The 22,788-nt window shown below is 40.6% G+C and overlaps 1 protein-coding gene across 2 annotated transcripts in view; it reads left to right on the plus strand.

Moving 5' to 3' along the window:
• megf6b (multiple EGF-like-domains 6b) overlaps nucleotides 1-22,788 on the plus strand; it is a 70,669-nt gene that overhangs the window by 26,519 nt on the left and 21,362 nt on the right. Inside the window, exons 5-8 of one of the 2 annotated variants that reach the window (XM_074643747.1) lie at nucleotides 10,235-10,357; nucleotides 18,061-18,183; nucleotides 21,218-21,343; nucleotides 22,075-22,197. In XM_074643747.1, coding sequence (XP_074499848.1) covers nucleotides 10,235-10,357; nucleotides 18,061-18,183; nucleotides 21,218-21,343; nucleotides 22,075-22,197 — 495 coding nt within the window. Of the gene's footprint in view, nucleotides 1-10,234; nucleotides 10,358-14,089; nucleotides 14,368-18,060; nucleotides 18,184-21,217; nucleotides 21,344-22,074; nucleotides 22,198-22,788 lie in introns of those variants that run through there. The other variant, XM_074643755.1, reaches the window with a different exon arrangement.

Here is a 22,788-nt window from a genome sequence, read left to right on the forward strand (position 1 = left end):
GATGAGCTGACAGAAATGTAATGAGACGGGGTCAATTGCCTTTCACATGTCAAGGCTGTTTAAAAAAAAAAATCAGACTGTAGTTTTAATTCCATAACTGACGGATGGCTCTGTTTCATCAGATCTTATCTCAGTGGAGATTTGAAGAGTCTGAAGTAGCAGGTTTTAGGTGGCTGAGTACACATGTATGAATATTAGGGATGTCCCAATCAATTTTTTTTTTATAAATCCGAGTCCTTTAACATTGAGTATGCTGATACGGAGTATTACATAGCAGCAGAAAATATGCATTTTTGATTAAATATGTATCTGGAACATTTAGATAACAATTGTAGCCTTCTAAATCTGACTTATCTTATTTATTTTTTACAAGCTATTAAATTCAAATACCAAAGGTCCTGGTTCAAAACTATGAAATAAATCAGCGTAAATTATTGATATGATGAAATTGAAAGTTTGGGAGGATGTGACTCATGAAATTGACTTGAAGTGATCAAAGAAGAGGTATCTCTTTGTTGAAGTTTTTGTAGCTACAGAAACACTCTGAGGAGTTGTAAAACGATCAACAAATAACAAAAAATAGGGCTGTCAAAGTTAATGCGATAATAAAACTTGTTTTAACGCCACTAATACATGTATATTTAACGCAATTGATCTGTCAGAGGTTGTAGCAGGCTCAGTTTAAAGCTAGAGTGAAGGTACTGCTATCATAAGAAGCTATAAAACCTAAGGAATCCATTGGTACCAACTAATAAGACTCCAAATCTGCACTAAATTTTGGCAAGGAAAAACTGGCTTTGCCATTTTCAAAGGAGTCCTTTAACCTCCCACCTCAAGATATGTGAATGTAAATGGGTTCTGTGGGTACCCACGAGTCTCCCCTTTACAGACATGCCCACTTTATGATAATCACATGCAGTTTGGGGCAAGTCATAGTCAAGTCAGCACACTGACACACTGACAGCTGTTGTTGCCTGTTGGGCTGCAGTTTGCCATGTTATGATTTGAGCATATTTTTTATGCTAAATGCAGTACCTGTGAGGGTTTCTGGACAATATCTGTCATTGTTTTGTGTTGTTAATAATTTCTAATAACAAATATATACATGCATTTACATAAAGCAGCATATTTTCCCACTCCCATGTTGATAAGAGTATTAAATACTTGACAAATCTTCCTTTAAGGTACATTTTGAACAGATAAAAAAATGTGCGATTAATTTGCGATTAATCATGGAAAATCATGTGATTAATCAACATTAAATATTTGAATCGATTGATAGCCCTTGCTTCATGAATTAATATTAATTTATTTTGTGGCATTTATGTTTTTCCTTTTTTTTTTTTTTTTTTTTATAAAATACTGAATTGTTTTACCTCTTCAGGCTTTTGAAAATATTCAAATCAAACTATCTTATAGTTTGGTAAAATCACTCCTTGTCTTAAATGCTCACAGCTGGTAGAAATATGTAACCTTTGATGACAGATTGCGAGATGACTTAGTACTGTTTAAATGATCACAAGTCGAAAAGGTTGGGAACCACTGATCTTGATGCATCCTCAGATTGGAGATTGCTCTCTGGTTCTCATCACCTAATTATCGACTGAGAGGTGCTGCACTGAAAACAGACATAGCCTTTGGATATCTGGCTGTATGCTGCCTCATCTATGTGAGGCTCCCATCTTGTTGCAACTGTCCTCCTACCGTTGTGCCACGCTGGGTATGAAAACACCAAAGACACGGACAAACTTATTTCAAAGTCAGGAAAATACCACCACGTGCTGCTTGAGCAGGTTTGTGCACTGCCATGAAAACAGAGCTTCTGAATAAGACATAGCCCGAGGGGGGTATTTGACTGCCGTTTCTCTCAAATTTGAACGACTGTGAAACCATGTAGTGTCACACTTCACATGTGAAGCAATAATCAGAGCCTCAATGTTTTTACTCTCCTCTTCACTTTGAGCATGACAGTCTGTCATGTATCTGCCTCCTTTTGCCCCGCAGGTAGAAGGCTCTGAGCAAATTTCCATCCGCTAAGGCCCTGCACATACCACAGCCGCATATCTCATATATATCTCACACATGCGACCGAGAGGGAGACAGGCTGGAAACCAAAAAGTAATTTTTAGATGCCTGCTGGCCTCCATGTGTTGTCCCAGGCGCTCAAAACTCCAGGGTCAAAGTTGGAAAACACCGGTCCCAACAGGTAGAGCACAGATAGAGCACACGCAAAGGGTCAGAGGGCAATCCCCCGAGGTCCGGGAGGTATTTGTTCCTCCTGTTCGTCTGTGTAGATCATAAAATGTTATTCTGGAGACATGATTGGTTCATGCAGCTGGCCTACTTTTTTTCTGTGTTGCGGTCTGTAACTTTTACTGACAGTGAAAATAAGTCAGACACCTTTGGCTATCCACAGGCTTTTGAAGGGACAAACCTCTTCCAAGATGTATTGCTCTGTTAGGCACCTTCCATCAAATGATTACAGTCAAAACAGTCATGTGAAAGATATTTGGGATGGTCTCTTCCAGTATATAACACTTTCCAGCTTGAGGTCAATGACTGCTGATGGCACAACCCCGTGACTCTCACTGAGCTGCCTCTGTAGGGAAGACGAGGGAAAAAATGAAAGCTTACAGGAGAGAGAAGCAGCTGGCTCTTAAGAGTGGGGTATCCCATAACACACAAACACACATGAGGGCCTATACTCAAATATGTGCAAATGAAACACACACACTAGCACACTTACCTTGCGGTGCAGTGAAATGGATCATCAAAATAGGGATTAGAGGAGTTTAGGACTCAGTGGAGCAGAATGTTCACTAAACAAACTCAAAAACTGGATTTTAGTGTCTTTGATGTCGCACATAAATCCCTTGTGGTCAAACATGCACGAATAATAAAAGTCAAGGCTCAGTGGGGTGCGTAATAAGCTGTACAGAGACTACAGAGTCGCTTGATTGATATTTTTACCCAAGAGTCAGACAGCCTCTCAGTGCTTCTCTCAGCACAACGGTCTGCTGCTCATCTGTGGTTTTTTGTCAACACATGCCTTGGGGAGAAGAAGTGTATAAAAACAAAATACAAATGTTTAAACTGACAGATGAGCAGAGGATTTAGATTTACACGAGAAATGTTCAATTGAAGGAAAGCGACCACCACGGCTGACTCTAATGGGCTGACACACCTGTGAACAAAGCAAAAATATCTCAAGTAAATCCCTAAATGTAGCAATGATTCAATGATTATTTTCATTATTGATTAATCTGCAGATTATTTTCTCAATTAATTGATAAATCGTTTGGCCTATGAAACATCAGAAAACGGTGAAAAATGCCCATTACAATATATATAGCCTGATGTCACATCATCAGATGTCTTGTTTTGTCCAACCAAAAATTTAGAATATTACATTTATTATAATGTCAGATCAAGAAAAGCAATTAATTCCCACATTTGAGAACCTGGAACCATCAAATGTGTGGTATTTTTGCTTGAAAAAAGCTTGAATGATAAAAATATTTGCCGATTAATTTTCTGTTAAATGAATAATCGATTTCGTTACAGCTCAATACCCTCTGTCATATGAATTTATATTTCAAGAGAAAAGTTGGAATGTTTTTTGTTGACTTTAGTACAGTTTATTGGAGCCAATAGAGGTGCAGCAGCTCAAAACGCTTCACCCCTGAGACGCGTGGTTGCCCCCTATAGTTTATATTTTAAAAAAGGAAACGGAAGCGCATTTCATTGCCTATACCGTAGTACCCTTTACTCACAGATTGTTAATGACTTCATGGAAACATTAGAGGTTTGTGAAAGGAGGTAAAGAAGCCTTAAACATCATAGAGGTCTGTGTGTGGTTGGTCCTTTATCATTAAGGGGACATTTTTTAACTTGGTTTCAGGAAAGCCACACCACTTCCGAATGATGGTGCCACTTAACAACAACTCAGCAGCCACACTGGCCACAATTACAGGGCTTTAGGAAGAAATTTGTACCCAAAACTGTGTAGAAAGCATCATTGGACCAGGGGTGGAAATTATTGGATGCTTAATACAGCCTACATAGTTTTCTGGTTCACCAGAGTGGAAGATGTTTTACCAGAACGGGCACTTTGACAAGTAAAGTGTGGTCCTCTTTGACTATATTGTGGCAGCTGTGTTTTAGTTACATGATGAATGAGAGCAGAGCAGAATCACATAGTGTTAACTTGATAAACATCCAGCAGCACATCTGGGCTTTTATTGACGTAGCAGGAGATTAACAGCAGGGGGCAATGTTGAACTTGAGCTGATGCCTTGCAGCGGAGAAGGAAGGAAAGAAATGCATCCTGATTTTTGTCTTATTTTGCATAAAATCACAATCAAAGTATTGCCTCCTGCAGTTTTAACTGTATTTAGTGCCACGTCTGAGTATCTGACCATCTGAAGCTTTGCCTCTGGAAATAGTGTGCAAAAAAAACATGCCGGATGTTTTGTGCTTTCATACTTTCTATATTTTATTTATTTACAAAGTCATTTAGACCTGAAGCGTATAAGACTAATCCTCAAAATGCCATTGTTTACCTCATCTGATTACACCTGGCATGTAAAGTGAGCAGGCTTCCTGATCTCCGCTCTTGTTGCCTACAGTCTACCTGTAAATGTTACATAGTGCAGAGACAGTAGTCTGGCAGAGAGGCATTACAAGGAAACCTTAGAGCTAAAGTACTTACACAATGACCCGGACCGCAGCAGTAATGTTCGGATAAAAAGCATTTTAAATGTGTCTTTGGGATTCTCATGATATCTGACTCCGGGAAGAATATCCATGTGAAATCCATGTGGAGTTATGGGGTCCATAAAATAACTTTTATAACAACATTTGTGGGCTCGGGGTGAGCATTTGTCACCAGTTCATCTGTTTCACTTGAGCGTCTGCCAGGCAGATTTGTGGGGCTGCCTGGCAGACGGATAAAAGAAACATGTCCTTTACATAAGGCATTAAAGCATGTTTATTTGTATATAACACCTTTCAACAACGAGGCAACTCAAATACTCATATAAAAAGAAGCACATCAATAAAATAAAATGTAAATGTAATCTAAAAAACAATAAGATTAAACAGTAGAATAAAAATAGTGCAACTATGGTGCAATGCAAGATATGAATAAATGGTCTCAGTCTTATAACTGACCACCAGTATAGCTGACCCTGAGGTCAAAGGTGAGGAGGAGTTTCCTGTGAAAGAGTGTGAAGTAAATTGTCAGTTCCAGTTCATAGATGGTTGGTTTGTTAGTCAGGCAAGATGTTGTCATGAACCGTCCTGCTGCTACATGTGCAGGTCAGTCAGTGAATGAAACCTCGAGCCAATCCCCATCTTTATAGCACCTGGTAAATGAAAGCAGCTGTGAGGACGGCAGGGAATGCAACCAGGAATGAACACCAGCAAAGCACATTATTACACCAGCAGGCTTCTAGATCAGGGCCCTAAAAGGAAACAGGTTATCCTCGACGTCCTCCCCCCCCGCTGATCCCGCGATGAATACTGCAATTTTCCGGCCCATGACCCCCCTGAGATAATATCAGAGGTCTGGTGGTTTTTTGTTGGCCCCTCGAGGTCTACCGAGACGTTAGCCCCAGTCGTCCTGGGAGCAGTGGCTGTCGTCCTTATCGCAGGAAGTCGCACAATACAGCAGAGGAATGTAAACCTAGAGCTTTGCTGCAGCTGAACTTGCAGAAACACAATCAAGATTTTTAGTTTTCAATTCTTTACCTGATTGCTTTGGAACAGAGTTTCCACTGCAGGGAAATACACATTATACAAGGTTGTTTTATATTAAATTTGCAAGAAGACATAACAGCATTGAGCAAATTTGGCACAATATTTGTTATCCTATTGGAACAAAGCACAGAAACTCCTCCTTCATACGGACGTGAGTGTGACAGAATATCAGAAATTTCCATAATGAAATTGTTTAGATGAGGTGGCAAGCCGCTCAGATCTTGAGTTTTTCTGGATCGATTTAGTCAGTAGATGCCTAAACAAGTCACATCCAATATTGTTATTGTTATTTAATGATGACATTATTGTTATATGTTTTTTGTTTCATAAAAAGGAATTTATTTATTTTGTTTGATCAAAATAATGTGAGCTTCAGGCTAGGTCGCCCACCTCTGTTGAAACACCACAGGAAACCCTTAATGCACTGCATTCAAATTCAAAACCACTAACTACAGCTTCGGGAATTACACAGTTAAACACTTTCTTGATAGATTTTTAACAAAGACTCTACAGTATAGTATAAGCTTTTAGTGCTGAAACGATTAGATTAATGATTTTTCATCTCAATACTATACTGAAATGCCCCATATGCACATTGAAAGGGTTATTGGTAATTGTTGCTCCCATTAAAAATACACTATTTCCCAAAATGTCAAACCTTCCCTTTAAAGCTACAGTTGGTAACTTTGAGCAAATATTATAAAAAGTTATTTTTATAAACTGTCTCCTATATCATGACGGTAGTGCATGAGACAGATAATCTGTGAATAAAATTATGTTCCTCTGTGTCCTCCTGTGCTCATAACGGCATTTGCAAGATTTTGAACGTGCCCGAAGGAAAACAACCAATCAGAGCCGAGCAGCCTCTACAGCAGCTGTCAATCACTGCTCGCGAATCTCGCAAACTCCGATAAAACGGTCAAACTATAGGCAGCGCTGATCAAATATGAATCAATATTCTGTTACTGTGATGCCTATTTATCGCCTCAAATGTTTTCAGAAACATCTTGGAGTGTACTGTTTAGCTGTAAAATGAGAAACATCTGATAAACAACATGATAACATCTAATAAAGGAATCCTCATGTTTGTTTGCTACTTGCCAAGAGGACTCTTGTGCAACATATTTTATGTATCTGAACATCCACCACATGGTGAAACAGTCCCGTGTGATTCTCCCTGCATGGGTTTGACCCTGAGCTTTGGCCTTTGACCCTGACCTGGGGCATAAATTAGGCTACAGACGCACTACAATGGTTCAGGCATCTGATGTCTTTTTGGAAAGCGTGCACATGGACCCCCCAGAGGCTCAGGTCAGGGAGAACAAACCTTGGTGATCTGATGTTCAAGGGAAGGGGGGTGATCTTAAAACATGCTTCTTTTTTTGAAGGAGGCTACAGCTCCTGTTTCGCTCCTTTAGATGTGTCTGATCACTCTGCGGGAGGTTCAGCTTGGTGACGGATTGACGGATGAGCGAGGGTGACACATAACGAAATGCACCCTGGAGTCCGATGGAGGTGCATCCTCTGCTCCAACCCCCAGACTCACTCATGTCTTCAGAGATCATTGAGTTTAACATTCAGAGAAAATACTTTTATGGATGGGAATGATTCTCATTTTGAAAATAGCTTACGGTATATTACTGCAGCAAAGAGATAAAGTGATAGATAATCTTTCCATGCTGCGACCACATTAACAATAATCTGTTTCATCTCTCTTTTTTGTTTTTTGGCAGAGTTTTGGAACTATTTATTGATTTCCAATGTGGTCCTCATTGTGTAAGAAAACAACAACAATGTAATTGAAGACAATATAATATAAGATATTAATACAATAAAAAGATCCTCAAAGCACATCATTTCCATATTAAAAACATAAAACCTGTGCATGATTTTCCTCTAACGATTTTCTTCTGCCCTCTAAACACAACTTTGGCTAAACTTTATACCTGATTGGAGAAAAAGACAAAAATCCTACTAAAAACAAAAAACATGCTACTTTATTGATCCGCTTTAAGCCAAGTTCGCACTACACGACTCTCAAAGTCGTCAGATCGCAGTACTGTTCACACTACACAACTTGCTATCTTGTAATCATAAGTCTTTAAGTCGTTGTGGTTTTCACACTACATGAATAACTGGCGACAGGAAGTCACACACTACAAGATCTTTCACCGGGAGGAATCCCCGATGTGGTCTCCAAACTAAATTTTGTCAAAAACAAAGGCGAAAATAACACGGTAAATGCCGTGATACCATACACGAGACACATGCTGATGTTGTTGTTGGCACATGTGTTCACAAAATAGCCCGTTTCCACTGGTTTCCACACACTTCTTTACTATTTATTACTCAATTTGCAACAACAACTTTTCTCCGTGTTGCAAATGCAACACATCCAGTAAGTTCCTATTGTTACAGGTGACCCCTCCTGCCCCAGGTTTCCTCTCAACTCATGTCTCGCGCTCTCATTGGCCGGAGTCCCCGACAGGTCCAGATATTTAGCATGCTAGATATCTGGAATGTGTCTGCGAGGCATCGGCGAGCATCGGCGAGCTTGAGCGCTGATGTACGAGATGCGAGTCAACATAGATTTTCCTCCAATCTGGAGCTTTTGTTGGGAGCTCAAAAAACTGTCGAGGAGCGGAAAATCAGGGCTAAAGTCGTGTAGTGTGAACTAGGCATTAGACATTTAGTTTCCAGTGTTGTGTTTCATATTCTGACCTGTAGCAGTTGAACATTCCTGACCGCTTATTTGGCAGAAAGACCCAAAGAATGGCGAGCATGACACTGACCCTGGGCAGACCCCCGCTCAAGCTGCCACACAGGTGTGTGGCTTCGGGGAGGGTAAGAGGGGGAGATGGACATCCACACACACACACACACTCAACATCACAGAAACACACTTGTGCTTCAGATCTCACCACAGGATCCTTCAGGGTCTTTAATCCTGCCTTTGACTTCAGGTCACCATCACCCGTTTGCTTTAGTCTGTTTGATTCTGCATGATTTTCTTCAAACCTCTTGTTATCATGGTATTTATTTAGCAAGTTAAATGAACTGTACTAAATGGCAGGAACTCTCTCCCACCCCGGGACCCAGACTCATTAAATCAAGCTCTTGTGGTGTAGTGCCCAAATAAAACTCATCCCTCACAAGTGGATCTTTTGCTGCAACTTTATCTCGTCTTGCTAAAAAGTATTGGAGTAATACATTGATAAGGAATTGTGTTTCATAGTATAATAAAATAATAAAATTCATTACATATTGTATGCCAGTTAGGTTTTATGACACTTGGCAATAAAAAGAGGGCAGTGTTTTTGGTGTGAACATTTCCAGATGTTGTAAACTGAGAGGGAAATCGTTTAACTGGATGGTTAAACGCTGGCATCGCAATGCACCGAAAATTTGCTTGAGGGGGGAAAATGTTCTATAAAGCAATTTTCTTTGCATTCGCAGTCCTCCTCCGTACAGTAACTCTCCTCTTTTATGGACATGGAGAAAGTTTACAAGCTGATTAGTGCCAAGTGAATGCTCCCTCCTAATTTTCTCCATGGCTTTCAATTTTCAGTCCAAGATTCCTCTGCTAGCATGGCGAATGAAACAGCCCAATGTCATCAAGTTTAAAACTATACGCCGTAAGCACAACCTCTCCTGACAAACCCCCATGTGAACGAAATTCAACATTAATGCAGGCAATGTGGCGCCGTGTCCCGGAACTGCAGTGTAAAAGCGAACAACACGCGACACATTACTCCTTTTGGTGTTCGTTTTCAATATCCTCATTACGCAGACGCTCTGCAGCTCAAATTATGGTGTATGGTGACCTGTCATCACCTGACCCCGAGTCATTATGTGTAGTTTGGGAACTGGAGGGGAAGATTTTATCTGATTTAGTTGATGACAGCTTTGGCAGGATATTTAGCTGATGGAAATGAGATGGAAAAACTGTGACTTCTTGTGGAAGTGTTTCAGAGGTTGTGTATGATTGATAAATGGCCATCCCGGTTCATGATGGAGGAAGTTAGAGGCGATGAGGATAACATGGAAACGCTGCATATTTCCTTTTGTCCCACTCAATTTATTACTCCTATTTTGATTCTGTTTTGGATATGTTATGCATTTTTCCTTTTTCTTGAAGTTGGTACAAAGGAGACAAGTTTCAGGATGGAAACGGAGCACACCATTTCCTGTAGTCACTCTCATGAATTTCCAGGCACTTGAAAACTTTCCACATTTTTTTAAAAGCTATATCCAAATATATTCATGGAAAACATTTGAAACTTAATCAGACTGACATGAAAAGGAAAACACATTTTTTCTTAATACTTGCTGCTAAAAAAAGCTCTATGCTGTTTTCACCAAAACACTAAGCTTATGAAACATGTTGGATTGTTCTTTGTTCTTTCTAATTTCTGCTTTTGGTTGTGCTTTTGATATCTGCAGGATTAACTCTGTCCTTGTTTCTCCCCATCAGATGTTAACGAATGTGAGGAGACCAATGGAGGCTGTGAGGCGCTCTGCTGTAACACCATCGGAAGTTTCTACTGCAGGTGTCCTCCTGGACAAAAACTGAATGGAGATAGTAAAACCTGTCAAGGTGAGTCCTCTACTATATTTATTTGCTTGTAGAGCTGGGTTGCATATCAGTTTAATATCAATATCAGTAATATGATAACCAGAAATCGGGTTTCTGGTTATCATACTGTTCTCTGATACAGCTTTTCTGATCTAGCTGAGTACATTGTTCTCTCTGCTGGATCATCAAATCCACATTACTACACTCAAAATGTTGTTGAGTGTAAATATCTTTTGGAAGCATAAATGGTCGTCTCCAAAAAAAAAAAAAATTCCGCACTGTCACATCCCTACCAACGACCATTACAGGCATCGTACGGTACCGTCGGTACTGTAGAAAAAGAGTACCGTCACTGTTTTAAAATTTTGGCATCGACTTGGTACCGAAGTATCGGTACTCTTGACATCCCTAGTCCAGACCGACATATCTTAATAGTTGTTGAATCCTAACGATTTTGGTGATCTCCTGACCATTCAAGGACCAGTGTGTAGCATTTAGGGGGATCTATTGGCAGACATGGAATTTAATATTAATAAGTATGTTTTTTTTTAGTGTATACCCACTTGAAATGAGGGCAATTGTGTTTTCGTTAGCTTAGAATGAGCCGTTTATATCTACATACGGAGCAGGTCCTCTCTTCGCAGAGCCAGCCGTCATGTTTCTACAGTAGCCCAGAACGGACAAACCACGGTGTTAACTTTTCCTCTGGCTCAGCTATTCTCTAAATGACCTACGCTACTCTTACAACAACTGGCTCTAGATAGGGCCGTTCACCTTTTCATGTCGACCACCGTAGTTGTCCCACAAGCTTGCCACAAGGGAGAGTTTGCAATCTGCAACCTCACCGCTAGATGTCGCCAGATCTTGCACACTTTAAATTTACATTTGTGATTTTCAGTGAAATGTCGCGACTATTGGATGGATTGCCATGACATTTTGTTCATTCATTTCCCCCTGTGGATGAATTGCAACAACTTTGGTGATCCTTCAACTTTCCATCTAGCACCATGAACATTTTTTAATTTGTCCAATACTGTAGTTTATGACCAAATACCTGCAAAACTAATGTTATTCCCATCAGCCTCAGCTGTGCTTTGTGTGTTGTGCTTCATGGCACATTTTAGAGCTGTGGAACCTCAGTCTTATTTAAACAGTTTATAGATTATTGGATGACATGTTGAACGACCTATTTCATTTTAAACATACTAATGGTTTGTGTTTTTACTCCACTCAGCATTCATTTGTTTTCGGTCCTTTATTCTGTATTCCTCTTTTTGCACATGTTCATGTTGACATTTATGGAATTTTGTTTTCATTTTTATTTGTGGCTAAATGAATGTAGACCACCCGTAAGCATCAAAACCAGATCGTTGTAACTGAAGTGAACCACAGGACCAGATCTTTTTTAACTTGTACACTCTAGATGATAAAATGATGTGGCCTCCTGTTGTTTCATGACTCAAAATGCCTGTGGACGAAAGCACAGCTACCAGTCTATCAAGAGATCGAGCATCTCTGAACCACAGCTCACCAAAACGGAGCTTCTCCCCAAACATTTTCCCATGAGATTCCCATTTTTGCTCCATCATAGTTTGATGTTTCTGATTAGGAAATCTCTGCCAGTGGTTGGTTTAATCAGAATAATGACTCCTCTGTGCAGCAGCCAAGCCTAGAGGAGAGACGCTGGAGTGCGCTGCAGTATATGGCTGTCTGCTGGAGGACCCAGTGAGAGATCTGATCCAGGTCACGGTTATTAAGGAGAGTCGATGGGAACGTTGTCACAGCTGGCTTTCATAGCTCTCTGCCCTCCGCCACTGGTGTATATTGGAGGAAAACAGCTACCCGCAGCATTAATGTCCTAATTGTCTGTAATTGGCAGTAGTATTAACAGAGGTAAAAGAAGCTGAATGAATGCGGTGAATGTTTTAGTTAGCACTGCATGTGTGGCGCTGCGTCTGCAGAGAGTGATCAACTTTCCTCCTGCGTGACGGACTGAAGCTGGGAGGGCTGCAGAGTCAAAAGCCGGCATGAGTCCGGATGAGAGACAAGATCCATCCATTTAGCTGTTAAGAATAAATGGTTCTGGGGAGTTGGATCGTACACAACCACATTACTACTTTGGGGGAATCCTGTCCTTGGCAACATGCTATAATTTTTTTGATGAAAGACATCTGCTGTGGGAATATGCGAATACTGCTGGCACGGACAAGAAACGAACAAATGCATCTTTTGTTCGGTGCAAAAAAAAAGAAAGAAAATACTGAATTTACAATTTAATCCCTTGAGGATAGTTCCCTGGATTTAAGCTCCTGGTCAAATTCCATTTTATTGATGCACTTATTTATTTATATATATATGTATTTTACATTTTGAATAAGCAACGTTGAAACAAATGGCACTGATTAAAGTGGAAGAGGCCAGCAGTAACTGCTGTCGTGCTGAGTGCAGTGCAGTGCAGCAGTGTCAACATTTTAGCTGTCATGCCAAATGAACTTGACTGCTCGGACCAATACGAGCGTGAAGGTGGGAGTAATGGTCTGCCAGTGCTTGGCACCTGTCTTAATAGTGAGCTCAAGGAGTGTGTGAGTAACGACTCCCAACATCAGCAGGTAATAGATGCTGTTGTTGTTCCTGTAAAGATTTCTTTAAAGAAAATCACCTTGCTGTTGCCAAGTTCTCTTCTGGATTTTTGTGGTATTTTATCAGATTGTTTTACTCTGGCGAGGTATCTTACAGTTATGGCTCCGAGCCTATCATGTGTCTTACATGCTTGAGCGGACTGCGTTCCTCCTCACCTGGCTGGCAGGTGAAATCTGCACAGATTGGCATTTTATGTGTGCAGAGTGGTTAATATTTTGGCATGTGTGGTGTAACACAAATGTTCTGTATCAGTTTCTGCTGGTCTGTCTGAGCTTGAGTACTTCTCAGATGCTTGTGGCCTGATGTAATGAATGTACAGGTGTACGTTACAGAAGCGTTAAGTTCACATTATTAAGAAGAAAGGTCATAAGAAGTGAAGCTATCACACAGAGGTCTCTTAAGGATCATTTCTGTTCAAATCGGGGAAGTGATGCTGACCATGAACACGCTTTGCTCTTTATAAGCTCTATAAAGTGCCGTCATGGTCCCGCCGCTGTGTTTGTGTGTATGTGTTGGCAGCAGATGAGAGTGCACAGTGCTTAGCTCCTGAATAGACGATTTCACTGCAAGGCTCATTCCTTTCTCAGATGTTTGGATTATAAATACTGAATTTGACATCTGGCACTTATCACATTTGGCTTTCCTTTAGTGGCTTTTTAAAATACATGTCAATATCAAAAGAAAAATATAGACAGCACATCCTTTAGTCTGTTCACATTTTTTATTCTCCAACACCGGAGTGATGTGCACTCATAAATCTCGCTTTTTATCACAGAAAAAGATACAGTGGCCCAGTATAGTGAAATGTGGTAAATCATTGAGGGAAAGACATCAATCACTGTTGGCTGGTTTAAATGCAGGATTATTTATTTGTAGTTCATGCAGCACTGGATATAAAGTACCTTTAGTGTAAGAGAGACTTTAGGCTGGGGGTGAGAGGGAAGTGTCGGGAGAAGAGGAGAGAGAGGAGGGTCTTTAATATGATGGAGATTTAGTTTTAGTAGATGGGAGGGTGAAAGGGAGAGGGGGATGGAGGAAGGGAGAGAAAAATCAGGAGGCAGAGTGAATAAGAAGTAGTTACCATGCTACATTAGACCAGGATTCAGCACCTGCAGAACTGGTCACATTTTTTCATAGCTAATGTGCTTAATAAAAATTATGTTTTTACAGTAGATAATATTAATAACAACAAAATTGAAGTTCTCGTTACGTTCCACTTCCAGCCATGGCGTTGTCATCAGGATGGTGGATTTTCTTTTTGGTGTTAATTGAAGCGATGGCATGTCTGACATCTGCTGCCAACTATCCACAGAGTTACTATAGAAGGATTTGCTATAGGCCAAACTGTTACCATGGATACCAGCGTTACAACCATGGCTACCTGGCAGCAGGTAAGTGATCATTTCACAGCCAAAATGCAGATGAAGCTGTGGCAGCAGTGCTTTAATGCTTTCCACTCTGGGTCCATCCTCGAGAGGAATAGTTTGTAAAACTTAATTATTCAGCTGTTAATCACTGAAGAGAGTACCGCTGTCATGTCATTTAATTTTACAATAAATTAATTTGACTCTTTTCAAACAGTAGAAATGCTACCATGTACACTTCAAAATGTAGAAAATAAATATTTTTTTATATACAGTGGGATGCATAATCAGGGTGTTATTTACAGGAGTCAGAGTATTAGTTCGTGGCTCAGCCAGACTGACTTATCAGTCCCACTGATAATGTGTCTGCTGTATGAGCAGTCTGGCACTGCTCACATAACTTAGTCTCTGATCAGAGTAAGGGAGGATTGCTTTTACCAACCAAGATTAGAGCGCATGAAAACATGAACTATGAATCATGAGAGATGCTTTGTACCGCTAACACAAACGGGGCTAGATACCAGATACACTCTCGACAGATTATGTCAATATTATTATGAGTGAATATTTCTTTTCGTGTTTGGCAGGACTGCAGCGCTCGGGGATAAATGCGCAAGATGAAACATGTTTTACATTTATTATTACCATATTGCTGATAATCCCTCTAATCTGCTGTGCTACTTAGATGTCATTCTTGGAGTTAAATCAAGGCTGTTCAGAAATAATTTATCTCCTGCGCACAATAAACAAATCACCTTTCGGAAACGGACCAAAATAGTTTTCCATGCAGACGACACTGTGCTGTAGGTGGCTGCGGGCAGAGAATTAATGTGCCTTCTGTAAAAGCCAACGGCTGCGGAGGCTTTGGCTCCGAGCTCGGGGGGGATCATGTTCTGGAAGTGGAAACCAGGCTGGAGGGGCTTCACTGACTGTGCACTGCAGTCGTCAGAAGAACAGCAGCTCGGCAGCGCTGGACACATTTCATGAAAAACCAAACCAAAGGACGGCATGCAGCGTGGATGGAAAAACGAAAGGACGGCTCCTGCCAGCTTTCCTGGATGAAGTGGAGCTGAAGTTTGGCAGCAGAGAGACGAAGAAGAGGAAAGTTTAGAAGCTCATTTCTGCCCCAAACACTATATTTGAAGTTGTCGTTTGATATTATTATGAGTAGACGAGTTCAGCCGAAGGATATTCCTATAATTTAGCTGTCTTGGACAGGTTTTACTGGAACCATTAAGCAAGTAGATTTTACTCCCTTTATGCTCATACACTGCATTTTTGTTCTTATCCTTATCCTATCCTTTTTATTATGAAGAGCAGAAATCAGTGTTTCATGAATTACATTAACCACTAAGATTTCATAATTTACAACGCTGTGCTTCCTCCATCGTGTTCTATAACATCAGGTTGACATGTTATGGGTCTTTTAATGACCTGATTTATGGGTAAATCATTGGTCATGTACTGTTTGTGTATAATTGTGTGTACTGCGGGAACATGAACACAGTGATGTGGTGATGTGTAATGTGCATGATTAGGCTCAGATGCAGAAGCTGCCTCCATCCCGCACAGCGTGACAAGAGCACTGTGGAGGCTAAATTCACTCCTTATGTTACAGAGACTGAGATTCATATTCGTTTCACCACTGGCCACAAGAAATACGACCCTATAGCTGCTATAAACTATATTTGTATATTAACAAAATATGGAGACCAAATACAGAGCTTAAAGGAGAGCGAACATTGGACTTCATTTGATCTGTATCTGTTCAAAATGTACCTTCAAGAGACATTTGTCAAGTATTTAATACTCTTATCAACATGGGAGTGGGCAAATATGCTGCTTTATGCAAATGTATGTATATATTTTTTATTGGAAATCAATTAACAACACAACACAATGACAGATATTGTCCAGAAACCCTCACAGGTACTGCATTTAGCAAACAAAATATGCTCAAATCATAACATGGCAAACTGCAGCCCAACAGACAACAACAGCTGCCAGTGTGTCAGTGTGCTGACTTGACTATGACTTGCCCCAAACTGCATGTGATTATCATAAAGTGGGCATGTCTGTAAAGGGGAGACTTGTGGGTACCCATAGAACCCATTTTCATACACATATCTTGAGGTCAGAGGTCAAGGGACCCCTTTGAAAATAGCCATGACAGTGTTTCCTCGCTAAAATTTAGCGCAATTTTGGAGCGTTATTTAGCCTCCAGCAAGCTAGTAAGACATCGTTGGTACCAATGGATTCCTTTAGGTTTTCTAGTTTCACATGATGCCAGTATCCTCACTCTAGCTTTAAAACTGACGGACAGACAGACAACACATCACACTCATATTCACATCTATAGGCAATTTGAACTTTCTCCTAACTGGCATGTCTTTGGACTGTGGGAGAAAACTGCACTGAGAGGCGAGATATAGAGGCGACTGTATTTATTTGTGAATTATTCTTCCCACTGAGGGTACAAGACTGTCTGTTTATTTTTTTTGGAGGGAGGGGATTTGCACTGAGATGAATGTTGAGAAATTATTTATGGGGGTTTGTTTATGCTGAACAGTTTAATGCATTGTTTACAAAACAGTGCAGACACAGACTTAATGTGTGGTCAGTGGTGAGACGGTACAAAACAACACACAAAAAATTAATTAAATACAAGAGACAATTAAATAAAAGTAATTTCCCCCCCCCCTTAGCAAATTATATTATTAGGCTAGTTTATAAAACTAACTGTTTTTCACTGGAATACCTCTAAATTCTTGAAATAGTTTCTTGCTGAAAATAGCTGCCCGGAGTCACGACTGTACTGAACAACACATTTCTCATCCAGACATTTCACTTGGCGATGACTAATAGTCTTTTATGATGTGTTGGTTGTTTTTACAGTAGCAGCCAAAATACATTCACACCTTTTTAATACATCACACCATTTTTTTCATTCAGCAACATTTCCAGTAACTCCGTAACACCCGCAGTGATAATTGTAGTAATGTTGAAGCAATGTGTAACTTGTCACCGGCCTGGAGGTGAGGTGGGTTCGACTTCATGTCCAAATTTTTGCTGAAGATGATGGCAGCAGACGGGCTGTTAGTCCAAACAGAGCAGAGCTTCATAAATCAGCTCTGATCTCACAGGGGGTCTGCTGGGGAACTCAGAAAACAATTTATTAGTCTTTGACCTTTAAAATAAGAAATGTTTAGGGACACGGCTTGTTTCATTTGGAATCTGGTCACATGGCAAGGCAGTCGTGTTTCACTCACCATCACTTTCCCAGACACTTTCTTTTATTTGTTTATAATCTCAACGCTCGGTGGCTGAGAGGAATGTGTATGTTTAGCATCCTCTTGATTTAAGCTTCCATATGTTTGCTGCACCCAAGGGACTTTGACAAGAAGCAAAGGAATTTAAATTTGGGTTTAAATGTTCAGTAGTTGTTACCACATGGGGGATTTGTTTGTTTTGAGCTGCAATGCACTTGTAGAATACGTTCCCTTCTCATCCATCATCTCCTTTCTTCTCGGACTACATCTTTATCCTAAAACCTGCGGTACATTCCTCCCTCAGCTTGGCAGCTCATCTGGGCTTCATTCTTGGGACCAATCTTTTCTCATAATGAGAGGATTTAGTCAAATTGCACTAATTTCTCTCCCGTCTCTCTCTCTCTCCTTCTGCCTGCTTCTGTCTTTTCCTTTTCTCCCTCCTTCCTTACAGATATCGATGAGTGCCAGGTCCACAATGGAGGCTGCCAGCACAGATGTGTTAACACCAGGGGCTCCTACTACTGTGAATGCCACCCAGGCACTCGCCTGCATGTGGACGGCCGCACCTGCCTCGGTAAGGAACATTACAGCTACGTGGCAGTGCATACATCGTACAAGCTGAAGTCCACACACTGAAATAATACTATAACAGGCAATTTTGCCCTGTTAGGTCTTTGTTAACATACTGTGACTAATGTTACAAACACAGCTTGATTTGAGGTTTCATCCCTCCTTTAATCCGATTAGAAACAGAGTATGAAGGCCTGCAAAGTTTCCTCTTTGTAATGTGGCCCCACTTGTTCAAAACTCACATAAACAATGAAACACTGTGTCAGACGAACTAGTCTGCTGGAACGTTCTGAAAGTCTTTAGTGTAAGTACTATTTGGTCATTATTTCATTGAAGTTTAGCCACATATGCTTTTTGACACGGGCTCTTAATCATGGAGACCACATTTATAATATTGGAGTAGACGACCCCTTTGATTCTGACATACATTGTGAGATGATTCAAATAACATTTGCTGCTAAAACCACACAGAGTTACAGTCTGTGAATTTTTAATACCCTTCAGTGGATATCTTGTAGAATCTGAGAGTAAATCAACTCAATAATGATATGTCTTGGAGCACATTTGTACTAAGGCTCCAGCTAACTGCTTTTTTCATTACCGATTCACATGCGGATGACTTTATCGATTATTGGTTGGCCTACAGTATAGAATGTGAGAAAATTGTGTTGTTGGTGTTGTCATTAAATTGCTTATTTTGTTTGACCAATAGTCCAAAGATATTCTGTTTATGAACACATAGGGCAACGTAAAGCAGCAAAGTCTCACATCTGAGAAGCTGGAACCAATGATTTTTTGGCATTTGGGCATTCCCTTTCAAACTATTAACAGGCGCAAATGCATTAAATATATGAATTTTTCATATATTTTTTCTCTGTTTCCTGGCTATTTGTTTGGACTTGTCCCACAATGTCTTAAAGGGATAGTTTGGGTGTTTTGAAGTGGGCTTGTATGAGGTACTTATCCATAGTAAGTGTATTACTTACAGTAGATGACAGTAACAGACGAGGCACTGGAGCAAAGCAATACAGTGCTGTGGACGGGACGGCAATAAAACATATTTTAGCCACCTAAATGAAAGGCTCACCTAAAAAAAATTGATATCCGTTTAAGTGTACGCTTATACTGTAGTTAGAATATTTTCTGACGGTGAACTGACCTGAAAGTGAAATGTATCTTGTTTTTGTCAACTGAGCCTGCTGGCTTTGGAGAGAGCATAGATAAGTTTTACTTCAGTCTGGTCCCTGTCGGAAAGGGCCGTCTGACGGCAAAATAAACCGGTGAAAATACTCTAAATATAGCGTACACTTAAACGGATATAATTGTTTTTTAGGTAAGCCTTTCTTTTAGGTGGCTAAAATACGTTTTTCTGCCGTTCCAGTCGACAACACTGTATTGCCGTCATCTACTGTAGGTATTAATACACCTACTGTGGATAAGTAAACAACCCCACTTCAAAACACCCGAACTATCTGTTTAATCCCCTCCACTGCTACTCTTTTTTTTATAAATATACAATCAAAGTTTAACCACCTATGCATTGTATAAGTACTTACAATTAAACACCATCATAATGAGCGAATGTAGAAAACGGTGGGTTGATTGATCGGTTTAGTTGGCTGTGGTTTCTGTACCTCGCTGTAGTTTTGATTCCAACCTTTCCCTCCATTAAATTCTGCTTGTGTTATTTCAACGCTCACATAAGCTTCATATAAATCTACGCGTTACCCTGTCACTCTTGACCTCTGCTGAGTTTACGCAGTATCCATGTTCTGTTTCTGTCATGCCAGATACATTAGAATTGGATTTTCCAGAAATAGCTGATAGAGAAAAAGAGTATAAACCTGGCACCAGTTTTCGGCAGTCAGGAATGTATACAGAGTGTCCTGACATTTAGAGTGGAACTCATTATGTGTTTCTTGGCTTCATAAAGCGAAAATAGTTTCATTGTCTTATAGAGCAGGCACTGTAGCTGGGACACAACTGTCCCTGCGAGGCCCTTGTGTGACAGCTGTTGCGTGAAGAAATGACTGAGTGCACCAATAATCATAGCGCACATCTGGATTGACTCCCAGGTGAAGCTTATCTGTGAGGCTGCATATCCGTCTGCTTGGTTTCAAATCGTGCAGAGGCAAGCTGCAAAATGTGTGCATGTTCACAAATGGAGCAAGTACGGAAATTAACTCTGAAATCTTCATTTCCATATAACAAGTGAATAAAAGTGTTTTTCTTTCATTTTTGCACTATGTTCAGCATCATGAGCAAATACATACCGGGTAAAGGCCAGCACACATCAGTCAGCACAGATTGATAGGAAGAAAAGGAAGAGCAGATGTCTTGAAATCAATTTAATCTCAGCTCTGCTTGTCTTATCCAGCTCTTGATCTGCCAGCAGAGGTCAGATGTATCCCACACACTTAGTGTGTGTCTGAATAATATTTGAGCTGGAAAGCTCTCTGCGGTTTGACGTGTACTTGTGATGGATGGATCTTGACTCCTTCCTTTGAGTATGAAAAACACCGGCTATGAGATCGCCCGGCTGTTCAACCTCTACCTGTTGTTTTCTCTGAACGGATCTAGTCCTGACCGTCTACCGGGGTTTCATCTGTTGCTACAAAGAAGAGACGCAGACGGAGGGAAGATGATTGAGCTGGCTCTGCCCTCAATCTCATCAGCGGATGAGCGTTGACCACCACAGAGGTCCTGCCATTCAAATCTCTCTGTGATTTTTGGCTCTTTTGTGTTGATGGATCTCTCGTGGCTCAGAGCAAAGCAATTCTCGGAGGTATTCGCTGATTGTAGGAATGTCAGTACAGCGGTCATGACCTCGCTGAGAAATATTCCTGTGGATGTGGAGTGAAATCAAAAGTCAGGAGATCTAACATAAAGCTGCCGTTTGGATTTATGGGCATTGATTTTTTTTTCTGCAAAGATGGCAGATTTTCTCATTCCCTATGACTGCTCTCTCCGCCCCTTCATTTAAGTTTCTCTGGCCTTTTGTCATGTCTCTAAGGTTGTTTTTTTGTTTGCCTTTTCAGCTGTTCATTCGTGTGCCATCAGCAACGGAGGATGTGAACACTACTGTGTGCAGCAGTCTGCCGCTCATTTCCGCTGTCGCTGCAAGCCAAATTACTTGCTGGCAGAGGATGGCAAGCATTGTAAACGTGAGTACCCAAACTGGTGTAAGGCAACACTAAACACACATCAACACACGGCACAAGCCAGAAAGGAGGAATAATACATGGATCCATGGCTAAGGAAAGAGGGCCAATAAAACTGTGCAGTTTGGAAGATTATGAAGGTGTGATTTTCAAGATCTGATCACAACATTAAAAAGATATTTTCTGCATCTGCTGCCAGTTGTAATTATCTGACAGGATGTCTGTGATGAAGCAGGATTAACTGTCATTCATAGGATGGGACGTTAAATTGGAGTGAATCACAGCGGTCTCCTTCATTGATTTTTCCCTTCAAATTAGTATTTTGATGTCCTTGCTTCTTTTAATCTCTGATCTCTGAGGCCGTATAGTTGAGCACGGCTCTCTGGGGTTGAGAAATCATACATGCATGTATTTTAAATAACTGTCTCTCAGATGCTTTTACTTTGCAATTATTGGCTGAGAACAGCTTCCTCTCATTTTTGCAGAAGGTTCTCATCCCAGATGCTGGACAGGCTTACACAAGTCACACACACACACACACACAACTATGTCAAGAGAACAATAAAGAGATGAGGCGGAGGTTCAGGGTGGCAGTGTGAATTTAAAGCTCTCCACCTGCTCTGCATTAAGATGTCAGTTTTTACAGTTTTCTCCACGACTGCGCCAGAAGTGTTCCCCGCTTGACTGACAACGGTTGGATTTATGTTTATGAGTGTGTGCTTTTTGTGTTGCAGTGCAGAATCCCTGTGCGGATCAGAATGGAGGCTGCATGCACATGTGTCGGGTTGATGGTGGGAACGCTCACTGTGATTGTAGACCTGGTTACCTCCTGGCTGAAGACAGTAAAACCTGTCAAGGTAAATTCACTAGTAACCCAAATAATGACATTATAATGATTATTAATGTAGCTCAGAGTTAATCAAGTGAAGAGAATATAAGGTGATACATATAGAAAATGATTTAGAAAACAATATTGCCACATTTAGTATAGCTGCTCTGGAGCTTTTGATCACATCACACACTCATCTTCCTCAGCATGATGAAGTTTACCAAGTTGTCATGGAGTTAAAGCTGTAGATGTTCAAATTAAATTTTTCTGAGCACTTTAAAGATTGCTCGTCCTCGTTGACTCAAAAGTCAAGTTTGAAGATTGGAAACGGTAGAGAAATGGAAATTTGAACATTTACATGCCATTTGGGCAAACTGTCAGCTAGTAGAAGCAGAGAGAGGGTTTCTGGCACAACTTGACCTTCTTCCAAGGTGCATGGAGAAGGGAAAAAAGTCTCCAGCAATACTTGTGGTATATGAAGGCCACAAGCTGAAACGCGTTGGTCCCACAAGATTGTGTGATGCAATTGAAAGCAGCTCCAGAAAAACAGTTGTGATTAAAATAATAAGTACAGCTTTTAAGGAAAAGAAGATGCAGAATATGGAAGCCAATGTTTCCA

This window comes from Sebastes fasciatus, chromosome 1 (assembly GCF_043250625.1).
Source record: "Sebastes fasciatus isolate fSebFas1 chromosome 1, fSebFas1.pri, whole genome shotgun sequence".
NCBI lineage: Eukaryota > Metazoa > Chordata > Actinopteri > Perciformes > Sebastidae > Sebastes > Sebastes fasciatus.